The sequence below is a fragment of the Mirounga leonina genome, unplaced genomic scaffold, assembly GCF_011800145.1.
Source record: "Mirounga leonina isolate KUSES-001 unplaced genomic scaffold, KU_Mleo_1.0 Mir_375, whole genome shotgun sequence".
Classification (NCBI taxonomy): domain Eukaryota; kingdom Metazoa; phylum Chordata; class Mammalia; order Carnivora; family Phocidae; genus Mirounga; species Mirounga leonina.
Genome location: NW_023270717.1, coordinates 1,836,289 through 1,853,979, shown reverse-complemented (window position 1 = coordinate 1,853,979; position 17,691 = coordinate 1,836,289). Strand labels below are relative to the sequence as shown.

The 17,691-nt window shown below is 62.3% G+C and overlaps 1 protein-coding gene across 1 annotated transcript in view; it reads left to right on the top strand.

The window, feature by feature from the left end:
- The first annotated feature begins 237 nt into the window (after positions 1-237).
- Positions 238-17,691, top strand: part of TAFA5 (TAFA chemokine like family member 5) — a 119,308-nt gene continuing 101,854 nt past the window's right edge. Inside the window, exon 1 of the mRNA XM_034985953.1 lies at positions 238-445. Coding sequence (XP_034841844.1) covers positions 355-445 — 91 coding nt within the window. The 5' untranslated portion in view covers positions 238-354. The remainder of the gene's footprint in view (positions 446-17,691) is intronic.

Below are 17,691 nucleotides of genomic sequence, written 5' to 3'. Positions count from 1 at the left end.
CGCCGCGGCCGCCCATGGGGCCGCGGCGGCCGCCCCCCCGCGCCCGGGCCCCCGGCGCTCCGCAGCCCGCGATGGTGGCCGAGTGGCCGGAGCGGCGGCCGCCGCGGCCGGCGACTTTCTGCTAGCCTCCCCGCCCCGCCGCCCCTCCCCGGCGCCCCCGCCCCGCCCCTCCCCTGCCCGAAAGACGCGCATCGCCGCCCGGAGCGGCGCCTCCAGTCGCGGCGGCCGCGGCGGGGGCGGCGGATGGGGGGCGCGAGCGGGCGGCCGCGGCGGCTGCACCCGGCGGGGCGCTGATGCGGCGCCTGGACCTCCGCTGCGCGACTTCGGGGGCGTCGGCCGAGCGGGCGCTCCGCGATGCAGCTCCTGAAGGCGCTCTGGGCACTCGCAGGGGCTGCGCTCTGCTGCTTCCTCGTCCTGGCGATCCACGCGCAGTTCCTCAAAGAAGGTAATGGCCCCCCGCGCGGGCCGGCCTCCGGGCGCTGTCCCCCGCCGCGTCCCCAGCTGCCGGCGCCGCGCTCCGCCGGGCTCGCTGCGCGGACCTTCCCGCGTCCGGCCGTCGCGGCTCACCCGCAGCGCAGGGCGGGCTCCGGGGCCGCGGGGCCCTGGCGCCGCCGGGGGCCCCAGCCCCAGCCCTCGCTGTGGCTGCCGGGCCGGTCCCCTGCTCCACACGGCCCCGTTGGCAGCGGCGCTCGCCCGCTCTCCCCGGGCCCTCGGTAGATGGCACCCGAGCTCCACGCCGGCGGGCCGGGGCGGGCACGAGCCAGGGGGAGAGGCCTGCGGGCAGCGCACCGCTCCCCACCTTCGGGGCAGAATCGGGGACACCTGAGGACACACCCTGCCCGGCCCCTTGCGCGCCCTCCGGGAGCATGCTGGAGAGCGCGCTGCTTCTGGATCTGGTTCTTGGGAGACTTGGTTTAGGCGCGAGTTGGTGGTTGGACCCTAGGCTGGAGGGTTCTTTGGGACAGGGGAGCCCTTCACCCCAGATCTTCATAGGGTTGGGTGGGCACTCCTGGAAACTTCCTGGCCCAGGAGCAGGGCTGTCCTGGAGCTCGGTCCTGGAACAGCCGTGCTCAGCCTGCCTGGCCCCGGCAGAACAGCAGACCCAGGCACTCCCGGCCCCCAGGTGCACCCACTGCCCAGGCTTGTCGGGTGCCCTTGCCCTCAGGCAGCTTGCCACCAGTGTTGCCTGGTGCTCCCCCTGGCCAGCAGGGAGCGGGAAGCCTCGGCCGGAGCTGGTGGGGCTGGGTAATGCCAGCAGATCCTCATTAGCTCTGGGTTCCTACAAAGGAAGGATTTGCAACATTCAGCTGCTTCCCTGCCTAATTAATGAGCTGCTGCTGGCTTCCCAGGGAAGCAGGTAGGTGTGGGAGGCCAGCCCCAGGCCGGGTGACTCCTCCATTGGCCCGGTGTCCATCTCCCTCCCTTGAATTTGGGTCCAGGCCCCCAAGGGAGAGGTGGCTGTCCCAGGGCTTGGCTGCAGGCCTGTCCTGCCCTGCAGGGGCCCGATGAGTCCCCCCCCCGAACTTGGAGGCCAGCTCCCCATGACACTGGCTACCTGACCTGTTTCAGGAGTGGGTGATTCTGCCTTGGGCTGATCCCGGAGGGCTGGCAAGTCTCCAGAGGGCTGTTCTCAGCTCTGTCCTCTGCCAGGTGATCTGAGGACCCACCAAGTGGCCAGAGGGTCCCTGGGCAGCTGGGCCTTGTTTAGGGGGTTAAGTTCATCACCCTTCCCACAGATCTCTCCTTTTGGGGCGATTCATTTTGAAAAGGGAATGCATGTTAAAGTTTCACTGCGTCTCTCCAAGGTCGAAAGTGCCCATCTGTGTGGGGAGTTTCTGTGACGAAGGGGATCGTCCCTGATTTTGAAGCTGTGATTTAATAAGAGACTAAAGCCAGTAGCTTCTCTGATTGCATGTGGCTGAATGCTTCCCTCCCACTCGGCCCCTGGTCTCTTCGGGGGATGGTGCCATCCTCCTGAGGCCTCGCATCTTAAGGACAGTTTCTTCTGGTCAAGAGGCAAGAGCCGCTATCCCTGGGTTTGAAGATGCTGGGTGTGGGGCAGGTCAACGTTTAAGCAATCATCGGGCTCATGGAGTGAAGTGTTTGCGTGGACGGGTTATTGAGAGCCCTTCACAGAAAATCTCGGCGTTTACTTTGAAGCAGACACATACGTGTCGGTGTTCTAGAAGGCAGTGTAGGAATGGGGACGTAGGACATGGGGCCATGGAGCAGGTGCGTGCTCAGAAGCCAACGTATCCTTCAGACAGACTGGGCGAGACCGAGGGTTTGCCTGTGCAGCCCCCCCTGACCTCACCCGACGTCCTGTTAGTCGGTCTTTAAACGGTGGCTCCCGCTGTTCGGGGATGGGGAGAAGCATCCCTGTCCTGTGAGCTGGCCCTTTTGGCCCCCCGGGGGGGGGCTGCCTCACCTCACCCGGGAGACACAGGGCTATTCCAGGCCCGCAAGCTCCACGCACTTTCCTCCAGTAGCGTGCTGGCCAGTGGGAGGGAGGCAGTGAGGCGGGCCGGCAGGCAGCTGGGACTCGTCCGCAGAGGAGTGGGGGAGAGTTGTTTAAATAGCCATTTCCATAAGTCTGGTGTTTCAGGGATGAAGAATGGGGGACGCGGGGAGCCGTTTTTCCACACTTCACCTTTTGTGTGGTGATGCAGGTCACCCTGTGGCTGATTGGTCTCCCTCTGGCCAGCCTGCCTCCCACTGTTTGGGAAGATGAATAGGGCTGTGACCGGAGAGGGACGCGCATTGTGGTTCCCTAATTGCGGCTCTGGCCGGCCCAGCCTTTGTAGGAACGGCCTGGTCACCGTGCCTGCCTGGCTCAGGCAGCCGGAGGGCTGAAGAGAGAGCCCCTGGACGCGGCGGTGGCATGCGTGGGATGTGGGGGCGCACTGGGGCCTGGACGACACCTTCTCTGCTTGCTCCTCGGGACACCCTGACCCTCCTCTGGACGCAGGAGGCCGTTTTCTGCTTGGGCATCTCGGGACCTGGTATTTCTCGGGACCCTGTATTTCAATACAAACGTGTGTTTGGGGATCTCGGGACCTGGTTTGAAATACAGCAGCTTACTCAGGGGGCCGAGCGCCTCTGTGATGGGGAGCCAGGCCCCGGGCAGAGAGAAGCCGCTCCTTCATCTCCTTACTACGTTTGGTCTCAGAACACGGGGGTGAGGAAACGGCTGGAATTGTAACAGCTTCCCACCTCCCTCTTCAACAGTCTTCCGTAGCTCTCTCTCCCGCCTTACGTTCACTTGACAGATTACGGCCCTGTCCGCAGATGAACAGCTTTTGTGTTGATGCTTCATGTAACAGGAAGAACAGAAACAGTAAAAAGAAGCAGCGAGACGTGAGAGCTGACGGCCTGCCAGGCCACTTGGGCGGCGAGGTTTTGGGGCGTTGGGACGTGGAGGAGGCAGGAGCGGGGCCGGATTTGTTTCTGTAACGTGGACAGGAGGTGAAGTCCATCTCTGCAGATCCTTCAGGTGGCAGGGGAATGCGTGAGATGGGTGAGCACCGTGTTAGCAGCCTCTCCCGCGGTTCCTGCTGAGCGCTCGCCCGGGGAGATGAGCGCAGGGTCGGTGGCCTCCCTTCCAGGGCTCCCAGGCTCTGGGCAGCTCCGGGCTCACAGCCGGACTGAGTAAACACGACTCAACGTTCACACCCTGAGTGAGCCAGTTACTCTGAAAGGGAAGGGTAACCGTGAGCCCGAGGCTGGGAAGGGGTGTGCTTGACCCCGTCCAGTCCCCTTACTGGCCTCCTGTTAAGGGACGCAGCTCCGTGTGCTGATCACTAATTAGCCTCCAGCATCGAGCATTGCCCTGTTCGTTACCACCATCAGCTAACTTTAAACAACAGACAGGGAACTTAGGGCTAACACGGCACCTTTCTGAACTTAGGGTTCCGTCGGAAATATTTGTTGAATCAAAAACAATCCTCCCCGTTCTAGCACAGCGCGTGTCCCCGAGGCATGAGCAGGGCGGGGGCTGGTGGGAGGCCCGCGTGCGCTGGTGAGGGCTTGGAGGACCCTCTGCGAGGCTCCTGCGCGTGGGGATGCTGTTCCTGGGAGTTCTGGGCCGGGGACTGTGCCGGGGCCATCGGGGTGCAGCCGCAGAGGTGTGGGTACGGGCACAAAGAGGATGGCGACCCGGGGCGCTGAGCGCTCTCCCGTGTCCTGCTAACCCTGACCTCACCCGACGCCTGGCGACTCCCCCCTGCGCTCCAGCAGACTCCCAAGGGCCCAGCGAGTACGTGTGGCTGCAGGACATGGGGGATGGACAGGCGTTAAAAAAACACCACTCCTTGATCATTTACTGCCATTTCTTCGGTGAAAAAGAATCTAAGTAACAGCCACACTCACCACTCACCTTAACGGGAACCTCAGTGCTGAGCGTCTGACGGCTGGAAGTTCCAAGAAGGTGGGAAAGGAGGTTTCAGACAGGACGCGGCTCAGCACCAGCTTGGGTGGCGGGGGCGGCATGCAGAGGCCCCCGCGGAGGCCGGCGCACCCCCGGGGCCACACACGTGGGCACACGCGGAGCAGGCGAGCCGAGGCTGACTTCCCACGACAGCCTCCGGCCTCGCTCTGTCCTGGGCATGACGTGGGAGAGCGGAGCCAAGGACCTGCTACCTCGCTCTGGGTCCCCACACGTCGGACTGTGTGCCGTCTCTGGGGACACTGTCTGGGGATGACAGGAGGGCAGTCCGGTCGGCCACATCAGTGACTAATAAGTAGCACGTGGTTGGATTATGGAACGGTCCGCGCGTGTCTGTGGGGATGCGCAATGTCCTGGGCGTCTGGAATCTGCGACGGTCGTCGTGAACCTGGCTTAAACTAGAGCCGCGCCCTCATGTCCTCGGGGACAGACGGCTCCTTTCCTTCTCACGTAGGGCTAGCAAGTATCTAAACGTACGTGACGGGTTAGGTGACTGGATTCGGGGTGTGTTTTGGATGAACGTGGGTGACCTCGTGGCTGCCTGCTGCAGTGGCCAGCCGGCCCTCCTGGGAGCTCGGCCTCCTGCGTACGCCGGATCCGTCCCCGGACCCAGCCTCTCCAGGGGATGGACGGCGCAGCCTTGCCCCCGCTCACACGGACGTGCTCTCTCGCACACGGACACACACGAGCCCACGCCCCGCGTGCTTGCAGCCTCTTCGCGCGACGAGGGTGGTGGAAGGTGAGGTCTCTGCTGCTCTGGTACCTGACGTGGCACGTGGCTGAGCCTCTCTAGAAGGTTCCACACCTCGCGTGGCCATGTTCCACCCTGTGGAAGGGCTGCTTTAAAAGAGGGAGGCCCAGCTAGGTCACAGAGGTCAGCGGGACAGGTGCCAGCGAGTCACATTTTCCTTTCTCTGCGTGGGCCCCGAGGCAGCAGGGCCGCAAGGAGCTGCCTGGGCTCCTCGCACCCCACGCGCTCACTCTCCTCCCGTGTCCTGGCTGCCGTCCTGGCAGTTCCTGGGCCTGGGCCCTGGCTCACACACGCTTGTGCACACAGCCTTGGGGATTAGGAGACCAGATTGCAGGCTGAGGTCAGGCAGGGCACTGGACAGCGGGGACCCTCCGCTCCCTCCTTGGCAGGAGGGGACGGGTCCAAGAAGCTGAAGCTTAGGGTGGCCATGCAGGGTACCTGACAGATGGGTCTCTAACCCCACGCCATGCACCTGGTAGCCGTGCGGTTTCTGTCAACTTGTGCTTGATTCGCCAGCACACGTGGGCAGACGGTCCCCTGGTTCCATCAGCCAGACTGGGTGGGGTGCTCGGGAAGGTGGAGGTGGGCTCAGGGTGCGCGGGGCAGACGCCGGGCCCAGACTCCCGAAACGGGAGAGGTTGCCAGCTGATCTCGTCAGCGGCCCTCCAGGTGCTCACACCCGTCTCTGCTGGGTCCACGCCCGCCTCTGCCCCTCCGAGAGCCAGCACGCTTTCCCAGCCCCTCTCAGCGTGGCAGGCCTCAGCCGTGGTCGACAGCATTCCTGGGACTCTGGGTCCTGGCTCCCGGGAGTCCCGTGGGAAAGGGCAAGGCCCCCCTCCCTCCCGGGGGCCCGGACTGCTGGCCCGTGTCTGTGCCCGCCAGGACCGCCCCTCCAGAGGGGGCTTCCCAGTGGGAAGGGAGCTTCAGGACCAGAAGAGGGGGAGGGTGGCCGAGGGTGGGGGACACGCCCGGGCCACAAAGGTCCTCTCTGGGGCCCAGCCTGCGTCCTAGAAAGAGGGGGCCGGCACTGAGAGCCCGGCGGGCTGGGGTGGCCGCGGACATGGGGCGAGCGCACGCTGCTCACCAGCCTGGGCTGGTGCTCTGCACTTCCTGGCGGGGGCTGTCATCTCTAAGTAGACCTGGTGAGTCAGGTGCGGGAAAGCCGGATGCACCTGCTTTTTCTGGCCTTAGTTACTTAGTTACTGAGTGCCGGGGGGCACTGCTGACGGCCCCCCGCAGATGCTCTTGGCAGGACCGGCCCACGGCTGCAGGCGGGGAGCGAGGTTCACTGGTGTCGGCCCGAGCTGGGTCTGAGCCGACAGGTGGGATGCCCATGCTGTCGACACACCTTCCCGGTGCTGGGGGGCCACCTCTCTGGAAGGGGACGTGGGGGGGAGGGGGAGCATCTCCCCCAGCAATCCTGGCTTTGCCGGATCATTCCGCTTTCCCTCGTCCACACTGCCTGCAGGGCATGCCTGACTGAGCCCGGGAAGAAGTCGGGGTACACAGGTTGGTTTCCCTGTCGTGGGGTGTCTTTGAGGCCGCCGTGCCCGGTCTGCACCTGCCGTGCTCAGCTGCGTGACCCTGACGGTGCCCACGGCCTCTTCCAGATGATCCCCGAGAGCATGGGACCCCATCGTGCAAACGGTTTGTAGGAAGTGGAGTGGAGGTCCAGCACACGCGCCCCGGCTCCTCCGGGCCTGGCCGGGAGGTGTGAGAACCCTGGTCACCCCACGGCAGGTTCCTATCCAGCCGTGACGTCCTGTGTGTTGGAGGCTCAGACGGCCGCCTGGGGGTGACCCGAGTGGGGCGTCGCGGTGACGCCGTAGCCTGGCGTTGGCAGTTGTCACTCCACACCCTCAGGGCTCCTGCCTCCGGAGCGGCTGAGGTGCGGGGAAGGAGCAGCCGCGCCCCCAGGGCAGGCTTGCAGCTCAGGCACAGGGAGGGCGGCCACCGCCGGCCTTCGCTTCCCCGAGTGCCCTGGACTCCTGACGGGCGGGTGTGGCCTGCACGGGCCGGGTGGTCACCTGGGGGCACGTCACTTGCCCTTTCTGCATGGGAACGCAGGTGTCCATCCTGGAAAGCCAGGCCGAGGCGTGGCAGTGTCTCTGCAGGAGGGGGGCCATGGGCAGTCTCGGGGGGCGTCATCCTCAAAGCTGCCTGCCCATGAGCCCCCCACTTTGCAGTGCACTCAGGTGAGGTCACCGGCATTGAGCTGAGACCCCTGGAGGCCAGGGGCCTGTTCTGGGCCTTGGTCTCCTGGTCCGACAGCAGGATCCTGCAGCTGGTTGTGCCGAGGGCGCCCCCTCTGCCCTGCCCCCTGCTTCCGAGGGCCCCCACCTCAGGTGGGGAGGGTGGCTGTAGAAGGCTGCAGGTTCAAGTGAGTTGCCCTCGGGGATGCTGCCCGAGGACCCTACCGGAATACTGTCCCCAGACTGCCCGTATCCACCCTCGGCCCCACGGGCTCCGACCACGTATATTTAGAGGAGGCTGTTCTGCCTTTAAAATGCACGCTTTTTGGGACACGAGGGGGGCTCCCTCGGTGAAGCCTCCGACTCTTAATCTCAGCTCCCGTCTGGATCTCAGGGTCATGAGTTCAAGCCCTGCCTGGGCCTCCTCGCTGGGCGTGGAGCCTACTTAAAAAACAAAGAAAAAGAAAAGCGCCGTGCCTGGGGAAGACAGGTTTTATTAACTCATTCCCTTTCTTCGCCAACCGTAGAAGCAGGGAGCCAGGCCCTCCGGTTTGCCTCGGTAAGCGAGGAGCCCCGGCCCTGCTTGTAATGACTCGGTGCTCTGGAGACCGTGCATCTGTCTTCAGCCCTCTGACCCCGGGCCACCTGCACAGTACTCTGCTCCCCGGCCCCGTTGCCTCGGTGACAGCCAGGATGGACACGCCTGGAGCACATAGCCAGCACCTGCTGTATGCCAGGCCAGGCTCTGTGCTGGGGAGCTGGTGGATCTGCTGTGTGGGGAGTTAGAACGGGGGCTTGAGTGTGTGCACTTGTGAGAAATGCACAGCTGGGGGGGGCCCTAAAACCTGTGCCTGCAGCCTCACAGGGAGACGGGGTCTTTGCAGCTGTAATTAAGCTAATGGTCTCGAGACGACGTCATCTTGGGTTAGGGTCTACCCTAAATCCCATGACAGGTGTCCCTATGAGAGACATGGGGGGAGAGGCAGGGGGATGAGGGGCTGCCAGGAGCAGGGGAGGAGGCTGGAAGGAGCCTCCTCGGGAGCCTCCAGGGCGAGTGTGGCCCTGCCCGCCTGGATTCGGACCCCTAGTCTCCAGGCCTGTGGTGGGAGGGTGGGCTTCGGTTGCTTGAAGGCTCGTGTTTGTGATTTGTCAGGGCAGCGAGGAGGGGCCGCGCACAGATGGTAGGGGGAGCACTCCCATGCCGCGGGGACTCACGCCGTGTGTGGCGGGGGCTCCGGGAGGCATGCTGTGGGCGGGGGATGCTGGGCCTCGGGGCTCTGCTCCCCTCCGGCTCACAGACGGCCTGGACGCACACACGCTCGCAGTGGGGTCTCGTCGGGGTGTTTGGGCCACGGAAACACGACCTTTGAGCTGCAGGTTGGGGCGGAAGCGGCTTGCCCGGGTCGGGGGTGGGATGGAGCAGCCCGGAAACTCCTAACGTGCCTCGTCCATAAATCCAGCGGTTCCCAAAGTGAGGCGCGCACCGCTCTTGGCACACAAGATGGCCCTATGCCGGGCACGGATGGGCGTTTTTCATCTTAATAGCTGTGTGTTTGCTTTTACGGTTGCCTTCTATTTGTGGCCATGGCACTGGCTCTCTGGCTAGGAGAGAGAGGGCTCCTTTTGGGTACGGACGTGGTATCGGGCGTGGGGAAGTCATGGTGAGACACTGAGCAGGAGGATCGCGCGCCGGCTGAGCACCCACTGAGTGCCAGGCACGGGCAGTCGTCTGGGCCAAGGAGCGCTGGACGGGGGGCCACTGGACGGGGGCCAGATGGCACGGCGCCGGCAGCTCCGGACAGTTCCACAGGCATGTGGGTGCTCCTGAGGTCACTTCCTCGGGTGTCCAGGCTGGCTGGGGACAGGCTCTCAGCTGGGGACGTGAGCCCCGTGATGGCCATCGGAATGGGCAGGTGTCTCCATCGGCTTCCTGGGGGCTCTGTTGTAGGACCGCAGATGGGGCGCCTCAAGCAGCAGCTTGTGGTCTCTTGGTTTTGGAGGCCACATCCTAGACCACAGTGTGGGCGGGACTGGTTCCTTCTGGAAGCTCCTGGTCCTCCCGGGGGCCTCTCCTGCTTCTGGTGGTCCCGGCAGTCCTGGGCGCCCCTTGGCTCGTGGCTGCCTTCTCTCCTGTCTCCGCCTGGGTCCTCACCCCTCCCAAATCCCCCTGTCCTGTCTTGCAAGCACAGCCGTCATTGGATTTAGGGCCGCCCAGATTCAGATGCTCTCATCTCAAGAGCCTTAATCCTATCTTCAAGGACACTGACTCCAGACAAGGCCATGTTCCGGGGTTCTGGGTAGACCCGTCTTTGGGGGGCACTGTTAGCCCATCATGTTGGGGGTGGAAGGAAATGTACCTTGCGCCTGGCCTGACGCCATCTCCCTGGGCCAGAGGCCCCGAGCTGGCTGACCTGCCCTGGTCCAGTGTCCCCTCTGTGCTGGAGTCCTCCCGGGGGCTGTGGGTGGGCATGGAGGGCGGGAAGGTGGGGTGGGAGCCCGGCAGCTTCCTGCCTCTCGGGGACCCAGCTGCTCCTTGCTGGGAGGGGCAGCCCTGTGGAGCCCACCGCATCCTGTGTGTGGAGGTGCCAGTGCCATTATGGCTGTCTATCCCCCCCTCCCCGGGCCTGCCATGCGGGGCCTCAGCTGCACACCTGGGACCACCCTGGCAGCTGGCCTGCTCATGACCCTTTGAAAATTAATTTTTCTTTCTTTGTTTAAGAGAAAATTTTGAAAACCGGTTTGACGCTTGAGCCTGGCCTGCCCCAAAACGTTTCTGGTTCCAATTGGAATAGGTTCTTGCCAATTTGATGGTTACCTGTTAAGTTATTAAGAATGTTTTTCTAGTGTTTCTTCTTTTATTCCTGGTTTTTCCTTAGCGTCCTAATTCCTGTTAGTTGAACTGCACTTTTTTTCTCATTAACTGCGTGGCTTGGCAATGAGAGCAAAATGCAAACATTTGTGTTTTGAGTTTTAACCCCATTGTTGCTGGGAGGGTGTGGACGGGGAGACCATACCCCACTTTCTGTAGGGGAGCTTCTAGAAGGGAAGGCAGTTCCTCCTGGGTGGAGCTTGGGGAGTGGGAGAGGGGTCCCCAGGCCCGATTGCTGGCTGCCCCCGGGCCCCTGCTCTCAGGGGTGTCAGTGAGTGCCTCGGATGCCCGGGCTGTCCGGCCGGATGCAGTCACCCACCTGGAGGACGGCTCAGCATGCTGTGGGGGAGGGGGAGGGGTGTCCGGAAGGTTCTGAGGGGGCCTCACTTTCGAGAGAGGCCTCTTACTGCTTGGGGAGGGGACGTGGGCCATGGAGGGGTCCCAGTGAGCGAGGATGAGGGCAGGACTGTGCCCCCGCGGTGGGGTCGGAGGCGGGGGTGCCTGCTGGGGCCGTGCTGGGTAGAAGGAAATAGGGGTACAGCCCGTCCTGCTCTGTACGGCAAGGAGTCTGTCCCCCACATGCCTGGCCTGTGTCCTGCAGTGTCCCCAGATGTGGCAGGTGAGGGGGGCGAAGCTTAGCCACGTGGCCCTGAGCCCCCGATGCCTGGTGGGGGTCCATGGGGGGTGGGGTGGGAGGGCTCCTGGGGGGTTGTGCAGGAGTCTCCTGGTCCGGGTGGTCTCCTGAGCGGCCCTGTGACAGGGCGTGGGCTAATGTCCTTCCAGGGACCAGCTCGTCCCGGCCCACCAGTCACCGAGCTGCCCCCCCGTCCCGTGGCCTCCCGGGTGCAGTTGGTGCTCCTCTTGGTCATGTGACCTTGTGTGCCCGTCCCTCAGTTTCCCATCGGGGGCATGACAGGCAGTGAGGGAGCGGTGAGTGCACGCATGTAGGGGGTCAGAGCTGCGTGTGGAAGGTGCTCGGGGTCACCCTCCCGCCGACCCATTCCCTGATAGGCTGAGGCCTCTGGACCGGCCACTGCGGCCCCTTGGCTCCCCCATCCTCCCACCCGCCCCTTTGCTTCCTCGGTGTTCATGCGGACCCCTCCCTTGGGTGCTGAAAGGCCATTCTCAGCTGGGCTCTGAGGGGCTCTGCACGGAGGCTGTCAGAGGGAGGGGCGCAATGTTGGGTGAGGACTCAAGTGTAGTTGGAATTTTCCGGAATACTTAGCAAAGGGGGCATTCATAAGGTCTCGCCGGTGCTTTCTGGGGCTGATCCCGGGAGGTCGCTCGGGAGGACGGTCAGGGCCTCTGGGGCTGAGCCCATGGGGACGTCGGGTCGGTGCCTGCAGAACCACCAGCGGGGACCTGGGCCTAGGGCTTTCCTCAGGGCTTGCTGAGCGGGGGAGGGGAGCTGTCAGAGTGATGGCTTGGCCCGCAGCCGTGGGAGGGGGCCATCCCCTCATGACCTGGTTAGAAAGTCAGCAGACCGGGGTGGGGGCCCGTGGACCATCTTCAGCTGCAGGTCGCCCACCGCACTCTCCTGAGTGTTTGCGCACAGGCCATCGGCCCACCCTCCTGTCCCCGGCGGCCTTCCGCGGTCTGTTTATAAAAAGGAGCCTTAGAACCCGTTCACCCAGATGCTAGAGATGAGGGCTGCAGAAGCATGTGGGATGGTCTATCCACCTCACTTTATAGATGGGGAAGTTGAGGCCCAGGGCAGGGGAGGGACTCGCCCAGGGTCTCGTGGGTCTCCGTTAATGGTGTTGGTGGATGTCCGGGGAAAGGTTTTCTCAGCCTGGGAGACTGGTGTGGCCAAGGGCTTCCAGATGTCTCTCCCCAGTGCAACAGGCTGTGTGTGGGGTTCCCCGGGGGCCTGCACGAGGGGACGGATGGGGGAGCTGGGGATGGGGCCTGGGGCTGGCTGGGACTGAGTCTGGCCAGCTACCAGATTGTGGAGAAGTGTTCGTCTCCCAGCCATTGTGCAGGGCCTGCAGACCCTCCCAGGCCCTCAAAGCTGTGCTTTCTCTGTTCACTGAGCCATGTGTGCATCTGCTCTTGGGCACCCGGGGCGTGGGGGATGCTCTAGATGGCAGGGCTGTCCCGGCCTTAGAGTGCAGCTGGGACCCGGCCAGGTTCAGGGGTTACAGATGGCCCAGGACACGCAGACCTCGGTGTGTCTGACGCCCTGGAGGTGGCCGATGGGCTGGGGGACAGGAGCAGTCTATTCCCCGTGCTGAGCATGTATCAGTCACATACAAGTCAGTGCCCGGGGATGTGGGCCCCCCATTCCCATCAGCTGCCTGCTCGTCTGTGAGCGTGACCATAGCACTATGGGGTGGGGCTGTGGCTTGTGGTCTCTGTCTCTCGGCTTGTGTCTACCTCGGACCAGGCACCCTGGGGGTGTTTACGGGTGGACGGCACAGTACAGATGGATGGAAAGATGGACCTCTCAGTGTGGAGGTCCAGCGTGTCCCTAAGGCTTGGGATGGACGTGGCAGGTGGAGCAGAGTTCCCTTCCTAGACGTGCCCTGTTCTGCCCAGAGGAGCCCTTTGGCCCCCGAGCGCCAGGAGCGCACCCTTGGCTTGCCAGACGACGTGGCTACTGCTGGGTGACTCTCCGGATGCACTGTACCCATCTGCGCCGGGCAAGTGAAGCCCCGTGTCCCTGGTGGTGAGTCTAGAGGTGTTTCCTTGCACCAGAAGCTGCTGTCTGGGCTGAGTGGGGTTCTGTGGGGGCCGCCGAGACCGTCCCAGTGCTGTGGACGATAAGTGACATGCTTGGGGACGGGCTTTGGGCTCAGCGGCGGCAGCAAGCTGGTGCCTGGAGGTGAAGGGGCCGAGCACCCCCCTCGAGTCTCTGGGGTCTGGGAGGATCCCGGGAGCTGGTGAATCGGCGTCTGTGTCCGGCCAACTTCCTCAGGGCCTAATCCTTTGAGAACAGAGACTGTCTCCAACGACAGCCGAGTTGCAGGCCAAATAAATTAAAACTTCTGGTACGTGATATCTTGTAGCCTTATTAAGTGGCAAGATTATGCAAACAAAATCATTAAGTACGATTACGCAACTTCCCTTGTGGTTCTGGCCGTTCATCTCCCGTCCCGCCGTACTTAAGCCTGATTCCAGGGGAATTAGTGGCATTACTGTTTAAATCTTAACTTTTGTGTTAAGCAGACGCGTTCCGAAGCTTTTGAAATGTATCTTGAAGGCAGAACCTGCGTCTCACGGTTTAACAAGGGAGTGAGCATGAGGAACTGCAAAGCTCACTAATCTGTGAAAATTAGGGTTGTTGTGGCAGTAGGAGTTTTTTCACCTAATTAAAAACAACATGCTGCTTTCCTGAGAGTTCCCGAGATAGAGTCGTCTCAGAGAAGGTGAGGGGCGGCCGAGGCTGTGTTCCCTGCTGGGCCCCGCGGGCCCTGCAGGCTCTGGGCCCCCGTGTGCGTCCGGGGAGGGGCAGACCGCCGCCTTCCCAAGTCCTGCGAAGGCACCTCCAGAGCGTCCCCTGATATTGGATAGCAACGCGCATGTCGACAGAACGTGGGGTGTGACTCAGGCCTCAAGAGGACGGGCGTCCTGACACCGGTCCCAGCACGGACGGCCCTTGTGCTTAGTGAAATCGGTCAGACACAAAGGGAGAAGTGCTGAATGATTCCACCTGAATGAGGGAGCCGGGGGGTCAGGTGATGGAGTCAGAGGTCGGATGGGGTTCCCGGGGGCTGGGGGAGGGGATGGGGGGGTCGTGTTTCGTGGGGATGGGAGGCCGATGGGCGTGTTGGTGCCCAGCTGTGAATATGCCGGGCGCGGCTGACCTTGGCACTTAGGCGTAGTTAACATGGTAAATTTTACGTTACGTGTATCCTACCGCAGGGGGGGCAGAAAGGCACATTCTCAATTGCATCAAAGGGCAAGAACGGTGTTGTTATATTCTCATTTTTTAAAACTGTAGGGTTTTTTGGGGCGCCTGGGTGGCTCAGTTGGTTAAGCGACTGCCTTCGGCTCAGGTCATGATCCTGGAGTCCCCGGATCGAGTCCCGCATCGGGCTCTCTGCTCGGCAGGGAGTCTGCTTCTCCCTCTGACCCTCCTCCCTCTCGTGCTCTCTGTCTCTCATTCTCTCTCTCTCAAATAAATAAATAAATAAAATCTTTAAAAAAAAAAACTGTAGGGTTTTTTAAGGGCAGTTGAAGGGTTAGAGAAAAATTGAGCAGGAGGTACAGACGCTCGTCACGTGCCCTTTCCTCCCACGCGGCGTCCCCCGGGATTAACGCCTCCGAGTGCTGTGCTGCATCCACTATGGTGATGAGCCAGCACGCGCATCGGCGTCGGCGGGAGCCTGCAGTTCACCGTGGGGTCCGACTCGGGGCTCTGCATTCCCTGGGCCCCGGGCATCGGGCCCTCCGCGCGCTGTCACGGCTGGCCTGTCACCATGTTGGGGACCGTGGCAGCCCAGAGAGTGGCGGGTGGGTCGGGAGCCCCGGAGAGGCTGGTGCGCAGGTTAGAGCGGCCGCGTCCTGCGGGGACAGCCGAAGCTTGGGGTGCATGCCTGGGCGGGGCCCCTCCAGACCCCACGGGGACCCCGGGAGGCCAGGAGGAATCTTTGCTCGTGCTGTGCGTGTACCCGCGTATATTTGAGTAGGGGACACCTCGCATCGCACGCGCTTTGAAAGGTACAGGCGGTGTGTCGTGACCCCGCGCGCCCCCAGCAGCCAGTCCCGTTCTCCCCCCGGTGCGGTGCGTAACTCCTGCCCTCCCCGGGAACACGCGCACACACGGGAGAGCATGCTGGTAAAGCTGCTCTCGGGTTGGCTGTTTAGCAGTATTTCCCGAAGTTCTTTCTAGAACGGTGCGTGGCGAGTGGCCGGGCTCTCTTAGACGGTCGTGTCGTATTCCTCGGCATGGGCTCCCACTCATTCATGGGATGGATCCCCACTGCTGGCACTTCCACTCCGCGTCTAAGTTGGCAGGGAATGTGCTGGTGAGAGCGGCCATGCACACCTCCAGGGCCCCGTGAGCGGCTACGCCGTCGCCCACAGCCCCTCGGTGGGGGGGTCTGTGCTCGCTCACAGCTCCATGGAGCTGAGCCCAGGGACCCCGTCCAGGAGTTCCCCTGCCGGTGACTCCCCAAGCCCGTGCCCATGACGTACTCTCTCAATCCTGCGCGGCCTCCCCTACCAGCCGGTGTGGACAGGTGTCTGGGGCGGTTGTCATGCCCGCTTCTCCCTCTAGGCCGACGGAGTCCTTTTATTCCCCTTACTCTTTATTGTCACAACCGTTTTGGGGGGGGGGGTGCTCAATGTCTCCCGACCGCAGGGCTCACTGTTTTCTGGGACGGTCTGCGTTTCTGCACGGATGTTACAGAAAATCACTGCAGCTGATGTGGGCACCCTCGGCCATTGGACGTGGGCACCATCACCCACGCATCACGGACTCGGATGATGGCCGGATCTGCGAGGACCGTGTGGGTCCTCTTCCTCGCTGGGTCTTGTTCATGGCCATGCCTCATTAGATGCTCTACACAGGCCTGGCCCTGACAGGGGCCCAGTGCAGACGTGGTGGAGGCTAGGTCTGTGGGGCTGTCGCATGGGGGGAAATTGTGATGCATGGGGCCAGAGGTTCTGGGTCATGGACTTCCCAGGTGTGTACCTGATGGAGGTGGCCATGCAGGTGCAGACCAGCCCTGGCTGAGTCGGGCAGCAAGGCTGCTTTCCCAGGGGACGGTTGTCCTCTCTGGGGGCTGGTGGCCGGTGTGTCCAGCAGCCATGGGGCGTGCCCAGTCTGGAGTCCCTGTTAGCAGGTAGTGCCCATCTCTCTGACTTCTGTCCCATGAGGAGCCTTTGCAGGGGTCTGAGGGATGGTGAGGCGATGGCTTCAGGTGCCCAGAAGCCATGGAAGCTGTGAGCAGGGCAGGGCTGGTCTGTGAGGCACGAGCTCAGAGGCACGTTGGGCAGAAGCTGCCGTTTCTGGACCTGGCTGGACCTTCCAAGGAGGGCATGACCTCACTGCAAGGCGGTGCCTTTACCATGTGCTTGTGATGAAAAGCCGTGCATGCCCCGGCAGGAGCACGCCCAGAGTGGATCCAAACCAGGTCTTGGAGGTGCCGGCTTCTCCTTTGTCCTGGGAAGGGGTTCCATTTACTAAAAAAGACTTTGCATTAGAGCCACGGACATCATTCCTGGCTCTGGTGCTATTCGGTGGTTCTCTGGCTGGGCAGCCTGTCTGAGCAGCAGTAAGCCGCGTCCCTGTTCCCGCATCTCCAGAGATGACAGGGCCAGGAGCTCCCCAGGCAGATGGAGCAGGGCCTCCAGCTGCTCAGCTTCCCAGATGTTCAGCGACAGCCTTGCCAGGAAGCAGGGCAGGGCCAGGGCTGCGTGATTGCAGTAACATCTGCCTCCAAATGCCGCTTTGGGCTCTTGGAGAAGAGGCACTGCAGGGTGGGCTGTCTCCTGAAAAATCCTGCTTGCCCCCCTGAGGCCCCCCTCTGCCTCTCCGTTGCCTGGAGTCACAAAGGCCCCAACTTCACCCAGCCTGGGGAGTTGCGGGGCAGAGTGAGGGACCCACTTCCGGGCGGGGTCATGATGCAGTGTGGACACATGCAGGGGGCATCCCGAGGCTTGCCCGAGAAGGTCCCAGCACCTTCCCTCTGTCTTTTCATGGCAGGTGCTGGGGCTCTGTATGTTGAGGCTCTGGAGAGAGGACACCAGACACCTTGTCTGCCACCAGTGGTCTCTACACATCCCTTTGGAGACCCCGTGGGGTGCTCCTTCCTAGCTGGTCTTCAGGGCTTGTGATTGCCATGGAGACTGATTCCCAGGCGGATGGAATACTTGACTGTGGACTCTTGTGGCCTGGGGACAGGTGCTTTTGGGACCAAGCTCCCTTTCTTTACTTCCTTTCCTACCCACCTCTGTGCTGACAACATGTCAGGAATGGCAGTGTGAGCGGAGAGTGACAGGCCCCCTGCTCCTCGGTCATCTCCAAGTTCGTTCATGGGAGGTGAGCTCTGGGACCGTGGTGGCCTCTGGGTTATCTGCAGACCCTAGATATTTCCTCCCTCCAGGCTTCTGCTGGCCTCCCAGAAGCAGGGCAATGGGGGGATGCAAGGAGCAGTTTGAGTGCCCTCTGAGGGGTATGAGCAGAAGCAGGACATTTGGGAAGGAGTAGTTCTCTGGGCTCTGTTTATAGAGCATCTTCATTTTAGTTTTTGAGGAGGAGATGACTATTGTGATGATGATGGTGATGGTGATGATGATGGTGGTAATCATGTTGATAATCATGTGGGTGATCATGTTGGTGGTGGTGAGGATGATTGATGGTGATGATAGTGATAACAATGATGATGGTGGTGATGATGTTGATGGTGATGATTATGATGGTAGTGTTGATGGTGATATGATGGTTAACGATAGTTGATGATGGTGATGAGAGTGATGATCATGATGG